At 65.0% G+C, this 25,838-nt stretch overlaps 1 protein-coding gene across 1 annotated transcript in view; it reads left to right on the top strand.

Moving 5' to 3' along the window:
- The window catches only part of LOC137161656 (solute carrier family 12 member 9-like), a 43,860-nt gene that overhangs the window by 1,423 nt on the left and 16,599 nt on the right, over positions 1-25,838 (top strand). Inside the window, exons 2-9 of the mRNA XM_067561038.1 lie at positions 8,151-8,285; positions 8,931-9,068; positions 10,185-10,484; positions 10,980-11,087; positions 11,207-11,318; positions 15,677-15,834; positions 20,159-20,241; positions 24,286-24,410. Coding sequence (XP_067417139.1) covers positions 8,151-8,285; positions 8,931-9,068; positions 10,185-10,484; positions 10,980-11,087; positions 11,207-11,318; positions 15,677-15,834; positions 20,159-20,241; positions 24,286-24,410 — 1,159 coding nt within the window. The remainder of the gene's footprint in view (positions 1-8,150; positions 8,286-8,930; positions 9,069-10,184; positions 10,485-10,979; positions 11,088-11,206; positions 11,319-15,676; positions 15,835-20,158; positions 20,242-24,285; positions 24,411-25,838) is intronic.

The raw sequence follows: 25,838 nt of genomic DNA, 5'->3' as shown, positions 1-25,838 counted from the left end.
TTGCCCGATGGCAGTGCTGGGCCCCACCTTCCTGCCCTGCAAATACAAACCAGAACTGAGAAAAGACAGTCCAGGAAACACTTTGGTTTGCCGGGGGGGGCTGGGCTGGACAGCCCCCTTTGGAGCCTTTCCAGCTGTTTGCCGGGGAATGTGGAAGTAAAACTGCTTTTCTGTTGCAGCTTCTGGGCTTGGTTTTCGTGAAGTGTGGGGCTCGCGGACATGTGCCAAGAGCTGTGCTCTGAACTTCTGCCCCTGGGCCTTTAACGTTTAACCGAGGGAGTCGGTTTCTTCTGGGAAACCATCTCCTGGCCAGCCCATCTTTCTCTGTTGTGTGTCCCCCCCTGTCCTCGGTGCTAGGCTTGATCTGCTGGACACACACAGCTGGCGATTTCTAACCAAGCGGGGTTGACACGTAGGATCCTCCTGACAAGGCAGAGACCTGCCCCAGGGTGTGATCCCCTCCCAGGGAGTTTCAGCTTCACATCTGTTGGGGCTTCAGGAACCCCGAGAGGTACTTACTCCTGCTGGGAGCAGTTCTTGGCCCCTGGTGCGATGGGAGAACAGTCTAGGGTCTGATCCTCCCTTAGCAGAGTTGTCATCTAAGCCTGGGTTGGTGTGTGTCCAAGATGTGGGGCTGGGTTCTGCCCCCTGCTTCTCCCCGTGCAGTGGAAGATGATGGGACAGCGTAGCTGTGACCAAAGGCAGAATCAGTTCCGCAGGGTCTTCAGTGGGTGATGCTGCACCAGCTAGAAGGAGCCCAGGGTGACCCCAGGAGCCCAGGCTGGGTGTGCAGGGCTGACTGTTAGAGAAAACATCCTTTTACTTGTCAGCTGAGCAGATTGGCTCCAGGTGCATTGAGACACAAGGAGCCTGAGATCATAATGCCTTATGCACAGACCCACTGCTAGAACCTCCTCCCAGCCTGCCCCTCCCCATACAGCCTCCTGTATTCCACCCCCCTTCTGGACCCGTCTTGCCCCAGAGATCCTGGGCTCCAGTCCCTCCCTGCTGCCCCCCCCTTTTCCTTCCAAGCTGTGCTGAGGAATCAGTCCCTTCCTGGCACCGGCCTGCCTGGCAGAGCACGGGAGAGGGGACATCTCCCCAGGACCAGCCTTGTTGCGTCTGACTCCTCCTTGCCTCACTGGCTCCCTTCATGCACAGGCCTCGGCTCCCCTGGGGGGTTTGGGAGAGCCCCAGTTCAAGGCCCCATCAGCTCCTGGCATCATGTCAGTGAAACCACCGGAGCCTTGGCTACTCTAGGGCTGCCGCTGCTGATGGTCTGGTAGCACCGATGGGAACCCTAAGGGTATAAGGGTGTCTTACTGCAGTCCTGAGGTGGGGGGGGAATCTAGTTTTCATTTAAGTGGTTGCTGGAGCAGTGAAGCCACAGCAGCATGTGGGGGCTGTCCAAGCCCTCGTGGAGCCCTGGGTAACTTCTAGCTGCCATCACACCCCATGACCAGGGTGCAGACATAGCCAAAACCCCCCCTGGTGAAGACACTCTGGGCTTCCCGGTGCTGAGGAGTTGGTTTCTTTTTCCAAAACACGGGGTCTGTTTTTATCCCTTGTTCTCACCCTGTGATGAGTCTTGAATGTGTAGGAAATCCCAGGCAGATGCATGAGTAACTTCCTGTGACACAGTCTCCAAGTCCTGGCAACCTGCAATTCTATTTACCTGCCTTACTGTGACGGCTGCCAAGCCAGCACTGAACGGCGAAGGGTTTTATGCTCTGATCCCTGCCCGCTCCGGTTCTCTGGGCTTCTCCTTTATTTAGGTCCCTGAATCTGTTGTTTTGTGAGTGCATGTCAAGCTCTTCCCGCTAGTACTTATTAAAACCTGACTTGGGAAATTTCTGCCTTCCTGACTTATGACCAAGAGGAAGCTTGCTATGGCCTGGCCCCTCTCGGCAGAGTGCTGGTGTGAAATTAGCCAGTTTCACACTGCTGCCCTGGGGGAAGCCCTGCAAGTTACAAGAACTGGGTCAATTTCATGCTGTGGCTTGGGAGCAGTGAACTCCGCTGGAGACTGATTTTTGCAGAAGTGGCCTTTAATTTTGGGACCCCTGGGAGCCTGTCTCTGACCTTGCCTACCCCAGCCGTGCAGCGGAGTCGTCCCATGGGCTTCAGGGTGCTGCTCCTGACTCCTCCTGGCGTAACCGTGTGGAGGAGGAGCGGGCCCCCAGCGCCAGCTTGTCAGAGCGACCGAGCGCTCCCTGCTCCCGCTGGCTCCGCTTTGATGGGCACCGATGACAGTCAGGCCCTGCTGTTCGAAGCTGGGCACCCAGAAGGGGAGCCCCCCTCAGATTAGAGGCTGTTTTAAGTTTGATCCTGTGGCTTTGGGGGTGGAGGGGAAGCCGGGGAGGAGAGGGGTCCAGGGATGCATGGCATCTCGACAGGGGGTAGCTCCTGGATGTTGCCGATCGGCCCTCGTGCCTCGCCCCGGCTTTGGCCTCTGGCGAGTTTGCATCTGATAAATTCGTCAAGCCCTGTGCATCAAAGCCCTAACTACAAGGAGGCCAGTGTACTTGGCGGGACGCTCTGCCCCCTATATCCTGTTCTGGCAATCACGTCTGGCGGCACTGCGCCGCATGCTTGCCATCCCCTGTCTCAGTCCCTGGAGCCTCAGCCCGTATGGGGCAGCTGTCAAGGAGGGTGCTAAGGCCCACCACTTCTCCTTTGGGGCGTGTGGGTTTCCTGCCCGTGTCGCTCCCTGCGTCAGCCCGGGTGCTGGAGTTTGCCGTGGCTTTGGTTTTACTTCCATTCTGCCCCGGGTGGGTGGGAGCCTCTCTGGTGACCGTGCAGCACGAGGAAGGCCTCACGTCGCCCTCCGTGGACTCTCCGTCCTTCGCCCTGTCGCTCCGGGCAGCCGGGGCTCTGTTGCCAGAGACGCTGCGGCAATGGGCGTTGAGGGGGCGCAGCGTGTGCGGGAGGAGAAGGGATCTGAGCTGCCGATGGCTCAGCACCATCTTGCTGTCTGTTGCCTGGCCACGGAGAGAGAAACCCCTCTTGACTCCAATCTGTGGCACCCTGCCAGTCCCCCCTTCCCCATTCCGTCACTACCCGAGGTGGCTTCCTCCCGGCCAGCCAGCCCTCTGCCAGGTCTCCTCCAAATTGTAACTGCTGGGGTGCTACAGGCCATTTGAGGTCCACACCCAGCCCCAACGAGGTCACAGTATAATTAGAAGGATACCAGGGCTGGGGGAGGGGAGCCCTGCTCCTGGGCGGTGCACCTCTCCCAGCGTGGCTCGTCTGTCCTGCTTGGTAGCCAGTCCAGGGGCCCCCTGATGGCGTCATGAGGGCAGCAGGGATAGAACCCAGCTCCCTCTGCTCCTGAAGCACCGTCTTCTGCCCCTGGAGCAAAGGGAGAGGCTCTGTGAGCGGCGCGGGGTGTATGCCACTGAGTGTGCGGTTCTGAGTCCATCCAGCAGAGGGCAGCGGTGCTCTCTCATGGATCGTTGCAGCAGGTGGTCGGGCCATGGTGCTGGGCAGGCTGTGTTGTGCAAACAGTGATTCACTGTCTCTCCCCACTCCCCACCTAGGGAACCAGGCCAGTGCATTGCGGGTCCGGCCCCGGCCAAGCCGGGCCTCTGTCACAGCTCACATTCCTCTGGCAGGTGTCAGATCTGAAAGGGACGCATTGCTCCTGGGAGGAGCATTCTGTCCGGGGCCACTTTGTGGGGAGGGATCCTGGCCTAGGAGGGGGGAGGAGGTAGCGATCCTGGCCCATTGGGGGGGGGGGGGTGTGGAAGAGAAGGGATCCCCAGGCCCTGTGGTGAAGACCTGACTTAATTGGTCTCTTCTCTCCCTGACGTCTTGGAGTTTACGCCGACTCTCTGCACAGAAACGATGCGGGCCAGGCAGCCCATCTCCCCTTCCCCCTTTACCCTTCCGCTCCTTGGTCAGGCAGGCTCCTAGGTGCCCAGCGTGGCCGTGGCCTCTCTTCCTGACTGGAGTCTCCGGGGCCTTTCCTCAGGGCGGGTGTGATTGGCCTGGCTGCCGTGGCGGGCTGGGTTGCCCCTGGGCTGTGGGAACCGGGCTGTCAGCTGAGACTCACCCTGCCTGGCACCTTGCATCGGAGGCCTGTGCTGGCTACGGGGGTTCCCGGTTGCTCGTTGGGAGTCCTGAGGACCTGTGAATTGCCCTGCCCAGACCGAGTCTTTCCAGTGAGTGTTTATGGCCGTTGCTGCTAGGTCTGTTCCCATTCCAGTCCCCTCTGCCCTGGGCTTTTGGGGAAGTCTCCCCTGGGGCCCTAGCCCCTGTGGGAGCCATGTAAGTGTAGAACGTCAGTATGGCCACCCTGGGGCAGATTAATGCTCCATCTGGCCCAGTGTCCCGTCTTCCCACAGTGGCCGGTGCCAGGTGCTGCAGAGGGAAGGACCGGAACAGGGCAATTTATCGAGTGCTCCATCCCCTGTCGTCCAGTCCCAGCTTCTGGCAGTCAGAGGCTTAGGACACTCAGCATGGGGCTGCATCCCTGACTGTCTTGGCTAACAGCCATTGATGGCCCTTTCCTCCATGAACTTAGCTAGTTCTTTTTTGAACCCAGTTATCGTTGTGGCCGTCACAGCATCCCCTGGCTGCCAGTTCCCAGGCGGACTGGCTGTTGTGTGAAGAAGTACTTCCTTGTTTTGTTTTAACAAGGCTTTTGGTTTTGGCTCTTGTTTCATATGAAAGAGAAAATAACCCTTCCTTATTCACTAAGACAGGCTGGGTGCAGGCATTTTAAATCCTGGCCCGGGCAGAGCTGCGCCGTCCCAGGGATGGGGCTACAAAAGGCCTGTTAACGTGGCACTCCGCCCTAGCTACGCTCCGATCTCCCAAAGGGCTAGAAGGGAGCGGATCCCACCGTGCCAGGCCGTTAGAGCCATCTTTCAGCTTTGTCCTGCCCCTGGGATGGGAGCCAGGCTGGTGCAGAACAGGGATTTGCCCTGGTGATTTACCAGGTTCCCTCCCAGCCCTTCATGGGCGTTGTACCCCACCACCGCGTGCTGTCTGAAGGGGTGTCGCTTTAATCTGCACCCCGGTGTTTAGCTTTAAGCCCCTGGTGCCTGGGCTGTGATCTGCTCGGCTTGCTTCACACTGTGAGCTCTGCCCAGATGCCTGGCGAAGAGCTGGCTGCTCTGCCGGGACCAGCGCACCTCGGCCAGGCTTTGCAGGGACATCCAAGGGGTGCGTTCAAACCCGAGCGGGGTGCATTAGCCAGCTGGACGCAGCCTGGGAAGTCCTTAGGCGAGCCCAGAGAAACGAAAGCAAAAGCAGAGTCCAGAGTAAACTGCTGGCCAGGCTGTAGTGGATGCCCCCACCCCCCTCGGTCAGCCCCGGGAGGGAGCAGCCAGCCTCTACCCGAACCAGAAGCCGCCACTTTATTCCCTGCCGGTCACCGCTCAGTCCTCTGCTCTTCCAGAGCCATGCTGAGTTCACAGCCTGCCTGGCCAGAGCTGCCCGCTGCTGACTCCAGGTTTGACATGGGTTCCCTGGAGCCCTGTTGCTCTGGGGTGGTGGTAACCCTTTTGCCCCGCTGGATAGCAATGCAAAGTATAGAGGGAAACCGAGGCACACCGGCTTCCTAAAAATATTACCGAGAAGTCCCACTTTGTCACGGCCTCTCCGCCTCCTCCCCCAGCCTCTGCCCTGGGAGGCCTTGGCCCTATACGCGGGGAGGGGCGCGGAGTCCTGAGAGGTGCCTGATTGGCAGAGGGTGAACGATGCCCGCCCTAGGGGATGGCTTGATCCCAGGGGCTGCTCCGGGTCTCTGCCCTGCAGGGCTTAGTCCAGGCTGCAGGCCGTCTGCCTTTGCCCTGGGGCACCTGAGCCAGAGCCCCGGCTTTGGGCTGAGATTTAAAGCAGGTGTGAACCCCTCTCCCCAGTCAGCTGATGCCTATGGGATTAGCCCCTGCCATGGCGGATTGGAGGTCTCCTGCCAGCTGTGGGGGTGAGGGGCACCTTGCAGCCCATGGGCCAGATGTGCCCTATTGGGGCTTACGCTTCAGCCAGCATTTATGGGGGTGCAACCCATGGAGACTACAATTCCCAGCATGCCCTGCTCCATCTCAACTCAAAGGGAGGCCTCTGGAGGACAGGGCATGCTGGGACCTGTAGTCTCAGTGGGCCAAGTCTGTGCCCTCCTGCTGAGCTGCCCTGGACTGGGCACCCGGCCCTTTCGGGAAATCAGGCATGCAGCGGGGAAAGCCAGGAACTCTGCAGGGTCCCTGCTGCCAGGGAAGAGCCTGGCAGGTCCTGGTGCCTCTCCCGGGTCCCGGGACGACATGCTGGGGCGGGAAGGAGGAGGCCCCCTCGGCTCCCAGCACCCTGCTCCCAACCCAGAGCGCTGCAAACAGTGCCCTGCTGGAGACCCCGGGGGCTGGGCTGGGCTGGGCTGGGCTGGGCATCTCCTGTGGCTCACCCAGGAGAGCTGGGGTTCTCAGGGAAGCAGCACCCAGGCCAGACCTCTGCTCCCTCCCTTCACAGCCCCTGATCGGACACAGGCGTGGGCTGGGCCACGGGCATCCCAGTCCAGGATTGCTGTTAGGGCAAAAGGGGGGCTCTCCAGCTGGGTCTTCGGAGGGTGCTTGGCTGGGAACTGCCACCCTGGCCAGGCCGAGAGGAGGCGCGCCAAACTGGGTCCTTGGCACAGGTCCCCGGAGAGCCCAGGACTGGAGTAGCAGGCAGAGAGCAAAGCCGAGCTGGGACGGGCCTGGGGCGGGAGGCTGGCCCAGCTGGGCTTTGCTTGGCTCTGATCAACGCCGTTCCTGCACCAGTGCTGCTGTGTTGACCCAGGCTGGTGTCCTCTGAGGCCCTGTCCCGTTTGCCCGTGGCCTGGGATGCCAGTGCCATGGGTTAGCTCCAAGGTGGATGCCCTGGGGTCTGCCAGCATGGATGCCTGAGAGGGGGCGGCTCCAGGTACCTGTAGCTTCTGCTGTGTCTTGTGGAGCCCACAGCGGCCTCTAGCGGGCGTAGGGGTGAATCTTGGCTGTTGGAAGGTGTCGGTTCGGGCCCCGAGGGGAGCTGGGCACGAGGTTGGCAGGGCCCAGCGGGTGTGACGCATCGCACAGGCCATGGCACTAGTGGCTCGCGGCTGGGGACGCTGCCAGTGCCCCGTGGTGCCATTAGGGAGATCTCAGCTCTCCCAGCGCTTTCTGGCGCTGCCCGTTGGTGACACAGAGGGGCGGGTGCAAGCCCCACAGCCGTGGCTGAGCTGTGAAGGAGACGGCGCGGAACTGGGCAGCCCCAGCTGAGTGCACGTTTTACCCCGAGGATCCCAAGAGCACCCCTGGCAATCACTGCACCCCGGGATGCTCTGCAAATCCCCAAGCCAGGCGCCGCTGGGTGGGCTGTGGCCTGGGAACCTCCCCCCCCACCGAGGTGCTGACGCTGAGAGCAACAGAAGCACCTCTGAGTGCCTGATGGGTTTTGCAGCCCTGTGTGCGTGGTTGCAAACTTCCCCCTTCTGCTCGGCGCGCGGTGCTCCCAGCACAGCTGCTCCCTCGGTGCCTTCTCGGCAGAGCTGGCTTTGGCTTGCTTCCTCTTGCTGTCTGCCTTCGAGCTGGGCGGCCAGTGAAGGGCGGCTGCTGGCCAGGCACCCAGCTCTGAATGCGGCAGCACCACCCGCCGCGCAGAACCGTGCACGCCAGCCTGACTCCTGCGTGACGTTTGGTCTCTGTGCTGGGATGGGGCCTACTGCGGGGGCTGAGGCAATTTTTGGATTGGCTATCGACCCCACAGAAGGCTGTCATGGGTCTGCCCCGGGGCGTGGCAGCTCACCCCTGTGCGCAGAGTATGGGGCAGAGCTGCAGCGCGTGCTGCTGACGCGCGGAGAATCGGTCCATCCAGCCGCTCCCAAGACCAATGGCATGCCTCTGGCCAGGCCAAGGGGGAGATCCGGGGGGCAGCAGAGGAGGAATAGGTGGCTCTTGTGCCCACGGGGCGGTGAGGGGACAGGGAGCCTGTTCCTACAGTAGGGAAGCAGGTTCTTGGGGTTGGGGGTACAGACCCCTTTCCCCTTCGTTGCTGTGTCCCCCCCCTTACCCCGGGGGGCAGGGGCAGGCTGGGCCCTGTCGCTCTGGGCTGGCCTGGCTCTGTGGGGAAGAGTCGGCCGGGGCTAGGCGGGGGATCCGTGCCACGCTCCCCTTACTTCCCCCCTCTGCCGGCAGGGTTTGTGGTGGGCCAGGCCGGCTTGTACGAGTCCTTGGGCATGTTCGTGGTGGCCTATGTCATCATCGGCATGACGGTGCTGTCGGTGTGCGCCATCTCCACCAACGGGGCGCTGGACGCTGGCGGCGCCTACTGTATCCTTCCCTGGCACCCCGGCCCCCCTCTCCTGGCTCTGGCTGCAGCCCGGCCTGTGTCTGGGGGGCAGCAGCTGGGCCAGGCGGAGCTGCTCCTTTGGCATGCGATGGGGTGGGGGGGGGGGGGGCGAGCCCTGGGGCTCTGCAGACAGACCAAAATCCCCACGGCCCGTGGCACCAGGGCGGGCGGCCGCAGGCCCTGGGCCAGGGGCAGGCTGTGCCCGTTTGCCAAGCAGAGGCTTTGCTTCATTGCACCCACCCCTCTTCCCAGCACAGGCCCCCGGCCAAGCTGGCTGTGGTCTCGGGCGGCCCCGTGGCACGAAGGGCGGTGGGGAGATGTCTGGAGAGCAGGGGAAGCTGGAAGAAAAGGGAAGCTGAGGGCAATGGCTCCCCGCCCTGCCCACCGCAGCCCACTGGGAGCTGCTCCAGGTCTCTGAGGCCTGCCCTTCCCAGAGCAGCTGGGCCGGGCACCGGGACGCCCCCTCCCCCAGCTGCCCCTGTGCCTAGGAGTCAGGGCAGGTCAGGCTGGTGCCAACACCCGGCCAGCGTCTCCTTGGGCTCTCACCGGCCGAGGGGGTGGGGCAGGGAGGAGGTGCTGAAGCTGGGACCCCCCCGAGCCCTGGCCGTTCCTTGACCCCAGCACAGACATGATCAGCCGCGCGCTCGGCCCTGAGTTCGGGGGCAGCATCGGTATCATGTTCCTCCTGGCCAACGTCTGCAGCAGCGCCCTCTTCGTGCTGGGCCTGGTGGAGGCCATCGTCGACATCTTTGGGGTGCCGCTGGGTAAGTGGTGGCGGCCTGGGGGGGCCCGATTCCTCCCTCCTGCCCCCCATCTTCTCCCCCCCCACAGCTCTGTGCAGCTGACTCCACCCCACCCCCCATAGCCCCGGTACAGCCGCCGAGGACAGGAGGATCTCTGTTCCAGTCCCCGCTGTGTTCTCATCTTGCTTCTCCTCCCAGCAGCCTGCCCCTGGGGCCCGGGGGATGCTACTGCCCACACCCCTGGCACTGCCCACTGGGCAGGGACAACTCCCCCCCGAACCAGCCCAGGGCAATGGGGCAGGGTCACTGGTTCAGCTCCTGTTAGAGCCTGGGAACCACTCTGCCCCACGGCTCCTGGGGCGAGGGGACCTTGCTCGTGTGGTGAGAGCAGGGGCCTTGGACGCCTGGGTCTCTTCCCACCTCAGTCACTGGCTCCCTGCCTGACTTTGGGGGAGGCCCTGCCTCGCTCTGTGCCTCAGTTTCCCCCACTGTTACATGGTGGCCTTATTCTGCCCCGCTCCCAGGGTCCTGTGGGGTTCTGTCCATGTGTGGTATAAGGGGGAAGCTGTCCCATGGCCAGAACAGCCTGGCTAGCCAGGCACCGGGCCTGGCAGGGCAGCCGTGGGGCTGCTGATCCTGGGACTATGCTGTGTGGTGCTGAGCACCACCGACTGGTGCTGTTGATAGACACTAGCTGCTGTCCCCCTGCTCCTGCGCTGCAGCTGCCCCTCGTGCGGCCTGCGGAGGCACTAGCTGGCAGCTGCCTGCAGGTTCCCCTCCTGGCTTCCGTGGCCCTGGCCCGCCAGCTGCTCTCCGACCAGCCCCACTGGTGCAGGGCTGTGGGGTGGTGGGAGGAGAAAGGGTTAATGCATTAAGGAGCCTGCTGTGCCCAGGCTGGAATGGTGCCCCCCCTTGGGTTACCTACCTGTGCCCGGGCAATGCAGGTGCTGTGGGGCCCATGGGGGACAGGGAGGGCAGTGTCCCAGGAAAAAGGAAGGGGCGTGGGGGTGCATCCTTTCCGGGAACGGTCCTGCCCCACTCAGCATGGCAGGGCCTGGCTCTGTGCAGAGAGTGGGAGGGGCTCAGTCTGGTGCCCAGGTGGGGAGCTGCCCCCTAACCCGCCCTGTCTCCCCACAGACCAGGGCACGGGCAGCAGCCTCCAGGTCCTGCCCCGCAGCTACTGGTACGAGCTGTTGTACGGCACGGTCCTGCTGCTGGCCTGCCTGCTGGTCTGCCTGGTGGGGGCCTCCATCTACGCCAAGGCCACCTTCCTCATCTTCCTCGTCGTCATGCTGGTGCTGGCCACCGTCTTCATCAGCTTCTTCGCCGTGGGCCCCACCGTGGTGCCGCTGCTGCTGCCGCAGGGCAACGGCTCGCTCGCCATCAACGGCTCCTTCACCGGCTTCAGGCTCGCCACCCTGCGAAGCAACCTGGCAGGTGGGCACCGTCTGCTTCCGCCCGGCCATCCCCCCCGGCCATCCCCCCCGGCAACCGCCCGGCCATCCCCCCCGGCAACCGCCCGGCCATGCCCCCGGCAACCGCCCGGCCCTCCTGGCACACCTTATCCCACCCAGCTCTGCCTGCCCTGCCCAGCGTGGCGCTTCGCTGGGACTCACCTTGGGGGTTACAGTTCCCCCAGCAAAGCCCCAGGCCCCACGCCGCACAAGAGCCGCGTGGCAGGGGCTGTGGCCCAGCTCTGCCCTGGCTGTCTGCGCAGCCCCTCGCCCCGCCAACATGCCCTGTGCAGTGCTGCCCCGTGCCCGGCAGGCCCCCACGCCGGCTTGTCTCAGCAGAGACCTGCCCCCCGGGCTAACCTCGGCCCAGCACGTGCCTGACTGGAGCCAGGGGCAGGGGATGGCGCCGGCGCCCCTACCCCAGGCTGCGTTGGGTGGGCTGCCGGGCCTTCCTCACGTCTCCCCTCTGCCCTGGCAGCCGACTACAGCGTGGACTACACCACAGGGCGCATGATGAGCTTCAGCACCGTCTTCGCCGTCATGTTCAACGGCTGCACCGGCATCATGGCCGGCTCCAACATGTCGGGTGAGGAGGGGGGCACGGGTGGGAGAGGGGGGAGCAGTGACACCGACGGGGGGAGGCCCTGGGGCTGTGCGGCTCCCGCTCCTGACCCCCCCTCCCCCGGCCCTCGCTCTGCCCCACAGGTGATCTGAAACGGCCCAGCTACTCCATCCCCAGGGGCACCATCGCCGCCGTGATCTTCACCTACGTCATCTACAACCTGCTGGCCTTCACCCTCTGCTTCACCTGCGACAGGTAGGCGTCCCCCGGCAGAGCTGAGCCGCGTGCCCGCTGCCAAGGGGCGAGAGAGCGGGCGGGAGGGTGGCAGTGCCGCTGGGAAGAAAGCCCGGCTCTCGGGGTAGCATGGAGGGACCAGAGCCCGGGGGAGGACGTGCAGCAGGCTGGCCAGGGCCAGGCGTTTGCCGAGCAGCCCAGCTGCAGAAAAGCCATGTGGTTTTGGGGCTGGTGGGCAAAGGTGCCCTGGCGTGGGCGGGCTGGAAGGCTGTGGGATTGGCGTCACCCCAGGACCCTCCCCTCCCAGCTCCGGGCTCGCCGCATTCAAGGACTGGGTGCCAGGGCGCTACGGGTGCCTGAGCTGCGTAAAGCGACTGCCCTGCCCTGGTCCCGCTCTGCTCCCCATCCCGGGGCTGGGGTCCCGCAGAACTGCCGGGCAGTGCCCCCCCGCCATGCCAGTGCTCACAGCTGCCCGCAGCATGCCCCCGGGCTCAGCTGTTAATTTTCCGCTCTGGAAAGTGCTGCTATAAATCGGGGCAGTGGCAGGCGGCTGGCAGGCGGTGAGGAGAGTTATAGCTGTCAGGGGCTAATATCTTAATGCACAGCCATTGCTCAGTGCGACGGGACAGGCGGGCGCGGCGCGGCCATGCGGGAATGGTTAATGGGCTTCGCACGGCTCCCCCTGCCACCGCTGAGCATCAAGAGCGGCCCAGGGCCTCACCCCCGGGCATGAGTCGCTGGCTGAGCTCTGTCAGGGCACCCGGAGCAGGGGTGCCACCTGTGCCCTGGGAGTGGGCAGTGCCCACGGCCCTGCCCAGACCCCAAAGGCCGGGAGGTGGCACGGCAGAGCATGCTGCATGGCATCAGGGGGGTCCCCAGCTCCCGTCCTGTCCCCCCCCCCCCCCCCCCGAGTCCTTTGGCTGCTGTAGGGGGCATCCCACTCCCCTCCCTTTCCCCAGCCTCCCCACATTGATAGCTCCAGCCCACTTGCTGCTCAGAGCTGGGCCAAGCAGGCCGGCCTGACCATGGACAAGGCCCACGCTGCCTCAGTTTCCCCGTCTGGTCACTGGGGATAATAGGCCCGACTCAGCTCCGCTTTAAGTCTCAGACTCTAAGATCAGAAGGGACCATATGATCATCTAGTCTGACCTCCTGCGTTGAGCAGGCCACAGAGCCTCCCCCACCCACTCCTGTAACAGACCCGTAACCTAGGACTGAGTTACTGCAGTCCTCAAATCATGGGACAGAGAATCCACCAGCAAGTGACTTGTGCTGCAGAAGAAGGTGAAAACCCCCCCGAGCCTTTGGCAATCTGCCCTGGAGGAAAATTCCTTCCTGACCCCAAATATGGCGATCAGCTAAACCCTGAGCATGTGGGCAGGACTCACCAGCCAGACACCCCAGAAAGAATTCTCTGTAATAAGTCCTGGGGCTGCCCCCCTCCCATTGGAGAGCATCCCTTCCCCTCCCCCCACACGTGGGGTAGCTGGGAGCCTCCCCCCCCACCTGCCAGCCTGGGGCCACAGAGCCCTGGGCACTGCCCACTAGTGGTCGCAGGGGGGCAGTTCCTCATGCAAGGACTTGACCGGCTGGGCTGGCCTTGGGGACAAGAACAAGCCTGCAGGAGGTGCTATTTGGGTAGGACCTAAACAAAAACAATCCTCCCCTCATTTTGGGTGCGGGCCCACCTGCCATCCTTTCTACAATGCCTCCCACCTCCTGCACGTTGTGGGCCCCGTCCCAACACCTGGCAGGGGCCTGGCCGTGGGGGGCACCTCCCTGCCCGGCACCCCCTGCTGGCAGGCGCCCCACCCCCTCCATTCGCCCCGCTGGTGCTCAGTGCTATATGTCCAGGGTGCCTTTCATCCCAGAGCACGTGGCGGGTTGGGGCAGCGGCCCTCTCAGGACAAGGGCATTGAGCAGTGTGTGAAGAATCAGGGCAAACCCAACTCTGAAGGAGAGGTCCTGCGGCTGTGGGGAAGGCAGGAATTTGATTGCCAAGGTCTGGTGCAAATGCTCCGTACGGTGGAAGTGGGGGTGTCTAGCCTGGGGGGTTGAATCAGCCCTACCGGGATCTGACCCTTTGAAAGGCAGGCATCCCACGGATGATCAACCTGCTGCCTCGCCCAGCGGGCTAGCCTGTCTGGCCTGGAAACGCAGCCCGGGGGCAGGCAGCCAGAGCAGTGGGGCTGGGATTCCCCAGCGCAACAACCAGCGGGGGTGTTGTAGATCGGGGTGGGGTGAGGGTTTGTCTGGGCTGGGCCAGCCCCCACGCTGGCTCTGCTGCCACTCGGAACAAGGTGATCAATTTCCAGATAATTAGGTATTAATTTCAGATCTCGGCTATCTGGCAAACTCAGTGTAATTTATCTCCCACCGGCTCTCTGCCTCTTGTTAAAGGCTGGGCCATTTGTATCGGTGGAACGCTTCAGCAGAAGGATCCTTCCCCCCGTTGTTCTCACCGAGTTTTGGCCAGTTGGCCTTTGGGGGGTCTGGAGCTTTCTGGGCCCCTGTCTCGTAAACCCCGGGCCGGCGGTTTCTAGCTGCTCAATGGCGCGTTTGGCTTCCTACCCGCAATCAAATGCTCGTGGCCGGCCAGCTCTGGGAACCAGCATCTCTGAGAACCCACCCCTTCGTGCCAGCAATGGGAATCTGTGTACGTGCAACCCTGGCACGCTCCCAGGATGCGCCCACAACCAAGCAATAGCAATAACCTTTGGCTAAAGCAGCAGCTGGAGGGCAAACGGGCCATAACCAGGCACTGCCAGGCCCCAGAGCTGGTGCCCTCGCCTCCCCTCCAGCCTGGACGCTGCTTCAGAAGGCTATGCCCTTCCCCGCACGAGCCCCACGGCAGGCTGGCCTGGCCCTGCCGTGCTACTCCATCAGAGAGGTTCAGCTTGTGCGTTTCATGGCAAGGAGCCGACACAGAGACGGGGCGGAACTGGGTTTCCCGCACCCTGGCTGTCTGAGTCTTCAGGCGAGGGCTGAGGTACCCGGCCGCCGAGCTGGCCCCGTGGTTTCCCTGGGGGTGTTAGAAGGAGACTCCGGCCACCAGCATGAGGCCGACCAGGGCGCGCCCAGCTCAGCCAGACATGGCACGTGCAGTGTCTTGCTCAGTCGCCAGTGCCTCAATCCTGACCCGCAGCCCCCTGCTATCCTGGCCCTGCCCCCCTTCCCCAGCTCTGCCAGTGCCTCCCTGCCCTCATCTGCAGCCTCTGCTCTCCCAGCCCCGCTGTGCAGAAGGGGGCGAGAAGAAAGGAGACTCTCCGGCTTCCCTTGTCTGTCTCTCCCCCCAGGCGTGGAGCCTGGCCCTGGGAGCCTGGATCTGGGTTCGGCAGCCCGCATTGCCGGCAGGGCTATGCGGGGGCGGCTGTGCTTTGTCTGAGTGTGGGGAAGGCCAGGCTGCCGTGGCAGACGGCCGTGATGCCACGCGGGGCTCCCACGTTCCCATTCCAGCCTCGCCAACATAAACCCAAGGCTGGAAGTGCTGCCCGGTGCCAGCCTCCCCTGGGCCAGCGCTGACCCCCTGCGCCCCCATGTCCCTGACCACGGTCCTCCTGCACTCCCAGCGCCGCCCGGGAAGGGGCCTGGCCCGTGGCCTGCCCTGGCAGAGCCGGCTCCACAGCGGTGCTGGCACATGGGCAGGTGGGGGGGAGGGAAATTGTTGTTGCTGGGCGGTTTGATTAGCCAGGCCCCCCGGCGAGCCGGCTCCCAGCCTGGCTGGAGCTGCTTTGCTATCGATCGGCCCCGGGAGACTGATGGCAGCAACTGGCTTAGCTGGGCTCGGCTGGGCGGCCGCTCGGGGCCCTGCTGAATTGTGCTCTGCGGGGGCCGTAGAGTTCAGAGCCGGGGTCAGTCCCAGCAGGGACCTCCCGTGCTTGGCCTGTGTGAGGACCCCCCCCCCCCCCCCCCCGCCTGCCTGGTGCTTGTGGGAGACCCTGCAATAACAAACCGCTCTGCGTAGGTGATGGAGGAGCAAGGCTGGAGTTTTCCAGTTCGCCTCTCTGGGGCCTCGGAGGGGTGCCAGCAGTGGGCAGTGCCCTGCTGGGAAAGGGATGTGCAGCAAGGTCAGGCTGTGCGGGGGAGGCCACGGGCAGGTCATGGGCACAGACCTGCCGCTGTGTCCACGCTTCACCCGGCCCGTGTACGGCCACGTGGCGGGTGAGCTGGTTCGTTGCCCATTGTGACCCGGGGACGGCGGCTGTGCCCCCGGGCATGGTGCCTTCGTGCATGCTGGCATATGTGCAGGGGTGCAGGGGGTTCCGGTTGGCACGCAGCGTGGGCATGGCCCATGGGTGTGCTGGCTGGGGGCAGCCCGGTGCCCAGCCGTGGTCCGCGTGGTCTCGCCGGCCGGCTCACCCCTCTCTCCTCGTCGGCAGGACCCTGCTTCAGAAGGACTATGGCTTCCTGCGTGACATCAACATCTGGCCCCCCTTCGTCATCATCGGCATCTACTGCTCCACCCTCTCGGCCGCCATGAGCAACCTGATCGGGGCTTCCCGCATCCTCTACGCCCTGGCCAAGGACGACCTCTTCGGTGAGTGTTCCACGCCCCCTAGGTCGGTGGGGATCCCCCACAACCACAGAGCGACAGGGGGCTGGCCCTTAGGGATGCCTTGGCTGCAGTCTCGGTGGGGTGGGGCAGGCCGGAGCACTGCAGTGTCTGTGGATACAGAGCCCCCCGCCCTCTGCCAGGACAGCCCGTGGGAGAAGGAAGGGCTCAGCCCTGCCGAGGGAGCGGGGAGGTCCGCGTGTGGGGGTGGTTTTTATGCTGTGGCCCCGTCCCCAGGAACAAGGACTGAGACCCACACAAGGGGCACTGAGCCACCCCCTGCTACTCCGCCTGGCCTCGCCCAGGGGAAACAGCTCTGCACCCCCCTTGCCGCGCCATGTACCTGGGCCAGATACAGTGTCGCTAATGTGTGGTCAGGGGGGAACTTGGAGCTCCCGCTCCTAGAGTTTGGGCCCTTCGTTCCCTCCCCGCTTCAGCTCAGGGAGAGTTTCCGCAAGCTGGGGACTGTATGGAGCCCCTGACACGCAGGTGAGCTGTTCTGATTCCATCCAGCAGAGGGCAGCATGTACACGCATGCACGTGTACATTCCTGACCCCCCTGCCGGCTGACTGTGCTTGTTCCATGCGGCTGTTCCCACGACCCCGTCATGCCGAGGGTGATGGCCGAGTGTCCCTCTGCAACAGTGCCGGTTCTTCCCAGAATGCGGACCCCGATTCTCACAGCGCAAGGAGGTGCCCTTGATTCTTGCCGCCAGCCCTGCTATGAGTGGGGTGGGGGCCGGGCAGCACGGTGCCCGCTAGGTCCCCTGCCTCTCTGTTGGCTTTGCCCCGTCACTCAGGGCACTGGGCGGGGTCTGATGATCTGGCTGGCTGTCCCTCCAGGCCCTGTGGGGGGGCCGGACTGTCCCGGGGGAGTCCCCCTGCCAGCCTCTCCCAGAGGCACGGAGCACAGTGGCCGCAGGTAGGAGCGGCAGGCGGTTTCTGGGTCTGCCAGGGTGGCTGGATGCCCTGGGATGCCCTCTGCCTGGGGCCCTGCGGCAGCCATGCCAGTCCCCCCCCCCCCCCTCCCGGCTCCAAGAGTCGCCGCCCCCCCCCCCCCCCTTTGCCACCTGCTGGGGAAGAATCTCCCAGCCCGTCCATCTTGCAGACCTTGGGCCATGTGGTGAGGTCTGGGTCGGAAGCTGGCCCCCCGCCCCTGTAGTCCATGCCCCCCCACCCAGGCCCGGTGCCCTCCTGCGAGGCTGCGGGTGCCTCCCGGCGCCCTGGCTGGGGGTCGCTGCAGCCCCAGCTGGTGGCTGGTTTTGAGCTCTCCATCGGGGCTCAGCGGGCGCTGGGCTGCAGTCGCTCCTGGAGCTCGCATGTCCCGGGCGCTGTGGCAGAGGAGGGGCTGTGCCTGGGCAGCCCCTGGTGGGGGGCAGCTGGAGGGCAGCAGATACCAGTTCCTCCCCCCTGCGCTGGGCAGATATCCCTCGCCCTGGCCTCCTGCTCCCCCCCCACCCGGCTCCGCAGGGACTTGCAGGGGGGGTCCGTGGGGCTGCGACAGGGGCCGTCTCTGTAACGCGCCCCCACACTGGGCGCTGCCCCTCTGCCACGCCAGCCATGGGGGAGCTGGCAGGTCTTGGGGGGGCCTAGCTCGGTGCTGCTGCGGGGGGAGGCTCCGAGTCCTGACCTTTTCCGGGGCCCAAGTGACCCCCGCCTCTCTCCTCCCCGCCACTCGCTGAGTCTCCACGAGGGTGACGTGAGACTCCGGGGAGGGGTGGGTTTTACCTGGCTGGGACACTGCGTGGTGGTCCCCTTCCCCCACCCCTTCCCACCAGCTGCTTATTCTACTTCTGACTTGCCTGTCTATTCCTGCACTTACGGTACCTCTGTGTACTTGCCTGGCCCCGGTGCGCCAGGCGCTGCACACGCACATCATTGTCAGCTGGAGCGTCCCCCTCCTCCATGCTCTCCTCTCCCCCAGGAGTGTCCCCTCCCTGTGCTGATCTTCCTCCCCCAGGGGCCTTGCACCCCAGGATGGGCGTCTGGGGAAGGAGCTTCTGCTCCCGGGGCAGGTGCAGCCAGGCGGAGGGCACATGCTCCGCCAAGCCAAGTGCCAGGGGATGGGGCCCCCTGGGCTGCTTCCCTGCCAGTCCTGGGTTCTGCCCCCCGGGGGGAGCGGCTGTTCTCACACACCAAGGGAGGGGAGTCGCTCCAGGGCCCTGCCTGTTGGATATGAAACCGTGGCATAGTCTGGCCCCTGCGCAGCGTTCCTGCTCACCCTGCCTCTGTCCCCCCCGCCACAGTCCCTCTGGCTCCTTGGCTGCCTTCCCTGGCAGGTCAGCCTGCAGCATGGGAGCAGGGCGCTGGGGGGGGCGCCCGCCTTTGCTCTGCCAGTGCGTCGCTCGAGCGTGGCAGCGCCGGGCTGGCGTGGCCGGCAGTGCTCTGAAGACGTGAGATGCAGTCCTTGGGGGGGAGGGCAATGACTCAGGCCCCAGCCAGCCCTGAAGGACGCCAAATGAGAGCGTGGATTGAGTTAGCTCCTCGGCCCACTTGGGTTTCTCCAGCCAATTAAATAAATATCCCTGGGCGCTCCCTTCTTCCCCCCCTCCCCAGCCTTTCAGGGGCTGCTGGCCCCCCCGGCACTCGAGAACACCCCAAACTGGGAGACCCCTGCCTTGCAGGGCCAGAGCGGGGAGGGCAGTGGTTAGAGCACAACACGGGAGCCAGGACTGCAGGGTGCCCTTGGTGCCTCAGTTTCCCACGTGCAAGTAGGCACACCTCTGCCCTGCAGATGCTCCGATGCAGGGCCCGGGGTGACCCTGGCTCGTTGCTGAGATCCTGCGAGCGATACAGAGTCCTCCTGAGACGGCCCGGAGAGCCGGGCTGAGCCCTGCCCGTCCCAGGCAGGAGGGGAGCCAGGCTTGGGAGGGGAAGGGGGGGGATACCCAGGCCTATAAGGCCAGGGAGTAGCACCCCAGGAGAGGGGCTGGTGAGCCCCTGGGGGGTGGGACCCACACGTGCTGGGCTGGCTGGGATTCCCCACTCAAGGGCGTTGCTGACGTGGTCCCTTCTCCCGCTGGGGCGTCGATTCTTGAGCGCTGGCCCGGAGCCCCGCGGTTGAGGGCAGCGTGCAGCCTGGGCACAGCTCCCCCGCCTGCCTGGTCCCCTGTGCATCGGTGGTGATGGGCGCCTCCCTCTCTGGCAACAGCTGAGGGACCAGCCGTGGGGGGGGGATGGGAAAGCCCCAGCCCAGTTGGCACTGACCCAGAGCTTTCCCGCCCCCATGCCAGTAGCTAGAAGAGAGCGGGTCCATTAGCTGCCCTGCCGGGGGAGGGGGATATTGCTGGGCGGGGGAGGGGATGAGGACTGGGGCTGGAGCCAGGATTTTCAAGGACGTTCCTAACAATAACGAATCTCTTCCCCCCACCCCTCTCCTGAAACGGGCAGCTCTGAAAGCCTCTCCAGCGGGTAGTTTATGTCCTCGCTGCAAGGGGCGGCGTGAAATATTGCGCTCTGCGCTCGCTAATGCACGCAACTACTTAGCCGTTTGCAGAGTGGCTCGGTGCGGGGCGGGCCTGGGCCTGTCTCGCTGGGGCTGGGGCAGGGCCGGGGGTACCCCAGGCTCCAGCGGTTCCCCTCCCGGTGTGATGCCCGTGACGCACTGGTCCCTAGGCAGGCGGGTGGGGATGCGGCGTTTTCCTTTGTTCTAACGCGTGGCTCTGCTCCGCTCCCCCCGGCCGGGCAGCTCTCCGCCCCCGGGGAATTGATCAGCAGCTGAACGTGCCGTGGCCGCGGTCCACGCGCCCGCTTCCCGGGGAGCGTGTTGGGTGCGCAGGTGGCCTGCAGCTGAACTGCCGCTGGCTTGGAGCTCTGCAGAGAATGTTTCCCTCCGAACTGGGCTGCAGGGGGTGCCGTCCCCGCTCAGCCAGTGCAGACCCCAAAGCCCCCGCGTGGCACGAGGGGTGCTGTGCTGCTGGCTTTCAGAGCCGATGCCCGTTGGAGGCGCCGCTCCCGCCCGCGGTGACCGCTCACAGTCTGGGGCCTTGCATCCTGCCCGCAGACGCGGGATTCCCACTTCCTGTCCAACCCCCGAGGGGCTGGGAGGCCAGCCCAGTTGCAGCCCCTGGTGCTGGTTTGCCCTGCCCTGGCTGGTTTGTGATACTGGTCTGTGGGGTAGGGGCAATTCCTGGCCCTTGGTATCGGTGCCTCGTTCCCTGTATTGCCTGGGCAAACAAGCCGGCCTGGGCGGAGCTGCGCGCGTTGTGTGTTTCAGCCCTGGCAGCTGGCGTGGACTGACTCCTGTCCCACTCTGCTCCCGTTCCAAATCCCCTCTCACAAGGCATGTGCGTTTCCCTTTCCCCTGCAGGCAGAGCCCTGGCGCTAGCCAAGAAAACCTCCCGCGGCGGGAACCCCTGGGTGGCCGTGATCATTTCCTGGGTGCTGGTGCAGGTGAGTTAGCGGCGCAGGGAGTGCAGTGAGAGTGGGCGCTTCACCTAGCACCTTATCCCGGAGGAGCCCTCAGCTAGACCCAGGCAGTAGCTGGATGTGCAGCCACCTCTGGGGTGGAGAGCAGCAGGTGTAGTGCAGCATAACCCTGGTGGCTGTGGACTGGCTGAGGACACAGGCCCAGACCCTTAGAAGAAGGCCATGGGACTTCAGCTGTGAACAGGGCACAAGGCATGTTTTTAGAGGGGCCGGCCAGTTGTTGTTAAGGCTCTGGGCTGGGACTCAGGAGATCTGGGATCTCGCCACAGACTCTTTGTCGCCTGTGAAACGGGGAGCTCAGCGCTGGGTGTGAGCGCACGGTCCTGCCCCGCTGAGCTGATGCTGGGATGCCAGGGCCTGGGCAGTCCTGAAAGGGGAGTCACTTGGATCTGTGGGGTGACAGGGCTGTGGGGCTCCCTCCTGGCTGGCTGGCTGGCAGGACCACTCGCCAGCAGGGAGCCCCTTCTAGTTCTGCTGCTGCCAGGGTCCCGGCCCCACTCTTAACCCCTAAACTGCTGCCTGCCAGAAGCCCTCCACACAGCATTCGACACTGCCCCTTGGCAGGGCTGCTTCTGCTCCACAAAGGGGGGGCCCTGCCCCTCGGGGTGAGTCTGTCCCTTGGCTTGGCTCCCTGTGGGGGGCTCATTTCCAAAGGCGCCCGCCCCACATTGGAGTCAGCGGGAGCTGGGGGTGGCGGGGGCTCGGCCCCTCTGGCAGCCAGGCAGCCCCTGTGTGGGCCCTTCTCTCGAATCCCAGCTCTTTCCCCGGCGTGTCACAGGAGCGCCGGGAGCATGCTGGGGTGTCTCGGGGGCTCTGTTCAGTCCAGGCGCTAGGGCAGCAGCTGAGACCCCGGGGCTTTGCTCTCAAATTCAGTGTGCAGCTGTGAGCTCCCCCCACCCCCGGAACGAAACAATTCCTCTCCCTCCGTGTGCCATGGGGCCGCCGCCGCGCCGCGCCGCCGAATGGATCGGTGCGACGTGCCCGGGCCCAGCCATCAGCCAGTCTGCAGGCGTGGCCAGGCAGCGCCGGCTCCACATCTCCAGAGCGAGCTCCGCTCCGCTCCGCTCCGCCAAATTGGACAAACACATGTAATGGTAAAAAATTGCCCCATTAGCTGTCAGGGAACATGGCCACACGCACGCACGAGGTGTCTGCCGCAGGCAGCTCAGCCCCCGTTGCAGGCGGCGTGGCTGAAAATCCATTTCTGGGGCCTGGCAATTTGGGGGGGGGCGCTGGGTTCGTGCAGAGAGGGAGACGCATGACGGGACCTCGGAGGGGAACCTCAGGCCAGCTCTGCTGGCACAGGAGAACCAGGGTGACAGACAGACAGAGCATGAAATCACGGACAGAGCTGCCAACGGGGCTTAGTCCTGCCAAAGATCCTCAAAGATGTTTAGGAGCCTCTTGTGCAAACCACTGGGAGTTAGGAGCCTAAATAATTTGAGGATCTGGCCCTTCAGGGCACCCCAGCCGCTGACCCCATGGGCAGTGTGCCCGGAGCTCTGGGGCCGCGCCTGGCTGGCATGAAGGGGAACGGATTGCTGCCAGCGTCCAGCTGGAGCTGCGGCCCCTTGAGGGTCCGGGTCTCGGCCAGCCCCTCTCCAAGGCAGAGTGTTGCATGCTGGGCCATGTAGTGCCTGGCTTCTGAATGCTCTCTGGTGTAAACCAACATTAGTGAGACGCTCTGGCTGTCCCGGAGCGCGTCCCGACTCCCAGAGGACCCAGGGCGCTGGGTAGGGCAGGGTGCTGGGCAGAGGTGGGGTTCGTGGAGAAACGGGAGGCAGGACAGAGCGTGCACAGAAAGGGGGAGGCTGTACCATGCGCGGGGTGTGGGGGGCAGATGGAAGGAGGGTTAGAGAGAAGGGAGCAATGGGGGAGCGGGGGGTGGGAAGCGCCGGCTGGGCTAGTGGAAAATGCTGCAGTGGCCAGGGCTGGGCCTAGGGCTGAGGGGCAGGGCACCACCAGCCGGTGGGCGTGAGCCCCCTGGCCTGGCCGGCTCTGCTCCTCAGAGGCGTTTTCCTTCCTCCGTGCTCAATTGAATCACAAGCCCCGTGGCGGGCGGGAGGAATCGCCCTCCCCTGCCGTTAGCTGTTGGCTGCCTCTCGCCGAGGGGCCAGGCCTGGCCCAGGGGTTGGGGAGAGCGGCTCCCCCGTGCTGGTGCAGGCCAGCGAGCTGGGGGGCTGAGAATCGCCGCCAGGGGCTGGAGCTGGGCCGGCTCCTGCTGGAGGGGGGGCCATCCTGCCATGGAGAGGGACCTGCCCCAGGCCCAGCTGGATTTCTGGGGGGTGCTTGGCTGACGTGAGCTCAGTGCCCAGCGCTAAGGGGGGGGGAGCCCGGAACCAGATTAGCAGGGGGCTGCAGGTTGGGAGTGAGGGGCACAGGCAGAGCTGTGTGTGGGGCTTAGGGCCTGGCTGGCAGGGGGGTGGCAAGGCCGGGCCATACACCCCCATAGGGCCTCACCCCACGTCCTAGCAGCTAATGGCACTTCCAGCCCCCTTGCCTATTGCAGGCTCCCTCCTTCTCCTCCCCCCCCCCCCCCAAAAGCAGCCTCTCCCTGTCCATCCCTCTCCCCCTTTCTCTCCCCCCACTGCCTGTCCCCTCCCCCGCGCCTGCCCCCCTGCTCAGCTGGCTCTGGGGGTTGCTACCTTTCAGCTCAGAGCCTTTCCCTTGATGAGCAGCTAACTGAATTATAAATCAAAGGCAAACGGCTGGGCGCGCGGGGGGGCCGTCTGGGGGCTGGAGGGGGGAGTCTCCATCCGAGCAGCCAGGCACGATTGCCGCCGCTTGGCGCTGTTAAGCTCCCAACGATCTGCAATCCCCAATTGCTCCGGCGGGCTGAATAATCCCACGCAGAGCGGCTGGCGCAGGTCAGGCTGCACCGCCGGCCCCACGGCGAGCGGCTCCCGGCCGCGCTGCAGGGAGGGGAGGCTGGGGTGTGTCCGCGCAGCACCCCGAGAACACAGCGGGCCCTCCCTGGGGGCGCAGGCACAGGGTCACGGGGCTGCCGGTCGCAGCCCTGCAGTGCTTAGGTCTGGTTCCCTCCATCCATTTACCCCCGGCCTGGGCGTGGCCCGGACGCTCCCCTGCCAGTCCCTTCTCCCCCCTTCACCCTCGGCCGCTTGCTTCTCTCCCATGCCCGAGGCCTGGGGACAGCTGAGCCAGACCCAGTGAGCCCCCCAGCCCCTGACCAGACCTTCCCCCAGCTCTCAGCCCCCTGCCAGGCCCAGACGCAGGCGGCCGGGCAGCCTCTGGCAAGCTGTTCCCCCGGCCTGGTGCGCTCCCCATGTACGTGCTTTGCGGCTGGGCTCAGCCCACCGGGGGGTGCCACCCTGTCCTTGCTGGAAGGGCATTCAGCCCCCCAGCTGGCCCAGCCCCCCGGCAGAGGCTGTGCACGTAGCCTGGGGGGCTCAGGCGGGCAGCCCTGTAGGCTGGGTGGGTTTAGCTGTCGAATCCGTCAGGCCTGAAGGGATGGTTATCCTCTGCCTGATCCCGGCCGTACCGCGCCTGCCCCGTCCCACGCCAGCTCCTCAGGGTGGGGTGCAGCCCTGGCACTGCCCCCTCCCCCTGGTCTTGGTGCAGATGGGGACGCCGTGCCAATGATGGGCCCCGGCGGGTTCCCAGCAGGAAGATCCCAGCTGTTCAGTGGCTCTCTGGCCCCCCAGCGGCAAGGCAGGGGGACGTGCCTGGCGTCAGGAGCGGGCGGACGGGGGACGCGCCCCAGGGAGCTCGCAGCAAAGGCACTGGCATCGGGGTTCCCCTCAGAGGGATGCGGGGGGGACCCTGTGCCTGGCTCAGCGGGCCCAGGGGCCAGCTCAGAGCTGGCGGCCCCCCTCCTGGTGCCACGCTGGGCTCAGGTTGGCCGACGGTGCCCATGGGCTTGCCGTGCCGGGAGAACCCGGCCCCGCCGCTGGATGGAGGAGCCGGAACAACTTCCAGCCTCTCCCCGGCGCGGGCCCGGCAGGCTGTGCCAGCCACGGAGGTGCCTGACGCTCGCTGTCCCCCCCGCAGCTGGTGCTGTTCTCCGGGAAGCTGAACACCATCGCCGCCATCGTGACCATCTTCTTCCTGCTGGTCTACGCCACCGTCGACCTGGCCTGCCTGGCCCTCGAGTGGGCGTCGGCCCCCAACTTCAGGTACCCGGCGCTGGGGGGCTGTGGCGGGCAGGGCGGGGGGGACCTGGGACAAGGAGATTGTCTGTCTGTCTGTCTGTCTGCCAGTCTGTCTGGTGTCCAGGAGCCGTGGGAAACCACCAGGCTGTGGGGCTGGCCCCAGCCCCTCTGATGCGCTGGGAGCCATACCTGTGGGGCTGGTAATTAGGCACCCCTGTGCCCCCCAAACCCACGCCCCGCCACAGCCCTTTCTGGTCTCCTGAAGAAAAGGACAGCCAGCTACAGCCCCCTGGACTCCCCCACTCCCACAGCTCCTGCTGTGACCCCCACCCCTGCTCCTCCTGGGCCAACCCCCCCATCCTTGCAGCCAGAGGCTGGCCAGCCCCTCACTCCCCCCTCTGCCCCGGGGCTGCCAGCAACTCTGACCCGGGCACTGATCTGTGCTTCCAACACAGGGTGGGGCTCCCAGGACCTGGCCCGTCCGTGTGTCGTCGTCGTCCGTGTCCCGTCCCCCCCCCCCCCATCCTCCTCCCCCAGCTAGCACTGTGCTGGAATCTGCCAGCCCCACATCCCTCACCCACCCACTCCCTGCTGCCCCTCCCCAGGCTGGGCGGGGTGGGGGGATGGACTGGATGGGGCTCAGTTCCCCATGCCGCTCCTTGCCAGCCACCACCACCTGCTGCCTCCAAGCCCAGCCTCGGGTGCTCCACGCTTGGCAGACGGGGGCCTGGCCCCCCAGGAGTTCAGCCAGCAAGTGACAAGAGGGCAGGGAGTGGGCGGGTCATGCTGTCCTCATTGCCCCACCTCCCTGGGACTGGGGGGGCAGAGACCACCTCCTGGCCCCGGAGCAGGGATCTCAGCTGGTGCTGAGGTGTCAGAGGAGGTCCCCCCTCAACCCCTCTGCTTCTCACTAATGAGAGCCCCCCCGCTGGGCGTGAACCGATCGGTGAGAGCCCCCCCGTGCAGAGCGTGATCTCACGGTGCTTGCCGTGCCTGGTGTCGGAGCAGGAGGGGTGGGGGGGATCAATTCCGCCTCCCTCCGATCCATCAAGACGAGCCCGGCGCTGGGGAATCAGCATTTACGAGCCTGGTTAAAAAGCTTTTGCCCTTGAGCAACTACCATTTTTAACCAGGAAAAAAAACCCAACCCTGATGCAAACATGACCCCCCCCTCTCCCCCAGTGTGCTGGGCTGTTTGTGGGAAATTTATGGCTCGCGTCTTGTTGCGCTCCCCGGGGCAGCGCGCCAGGCGGGCCTTCCATTAGCGGTAATTAAACGAAGGGGAGAGACGGGCCTCCTTCCTGGAATATTCTGCCTGCACGTACGGCCCTTAGCGCGGGGGTGGCCGGCGGCTGCCCTGCCCCCCCAGCGAGGGCAGGGGGCTGCCAGGGGGCATGGGGGGCTGCACAGGGGGAAGGTGTCTGAGTGGTGAAGACTCGGATGGGCAACGTC

Source organism: Emydura macquarii, unplaced genomic scaffold (assembly GCF_026122565.2).
Source record: "Emydura macquarii macquarii isolate MOO-44397 ecotype Brisbane River unplaced genomic scaffold, CSIRO-AGI_Emac_v2 contig_2365, whole genome shotgun sequence".
In the NCBI taxonomy this organism is placed as follows: Eukaryota; Metazoa; Chordata; order Testudines; family Chelidae; genus Emydura; species Emydura macquarii.
This window is presented reverse-complemented; position numbering and strand designations above follow the sequence as displayed.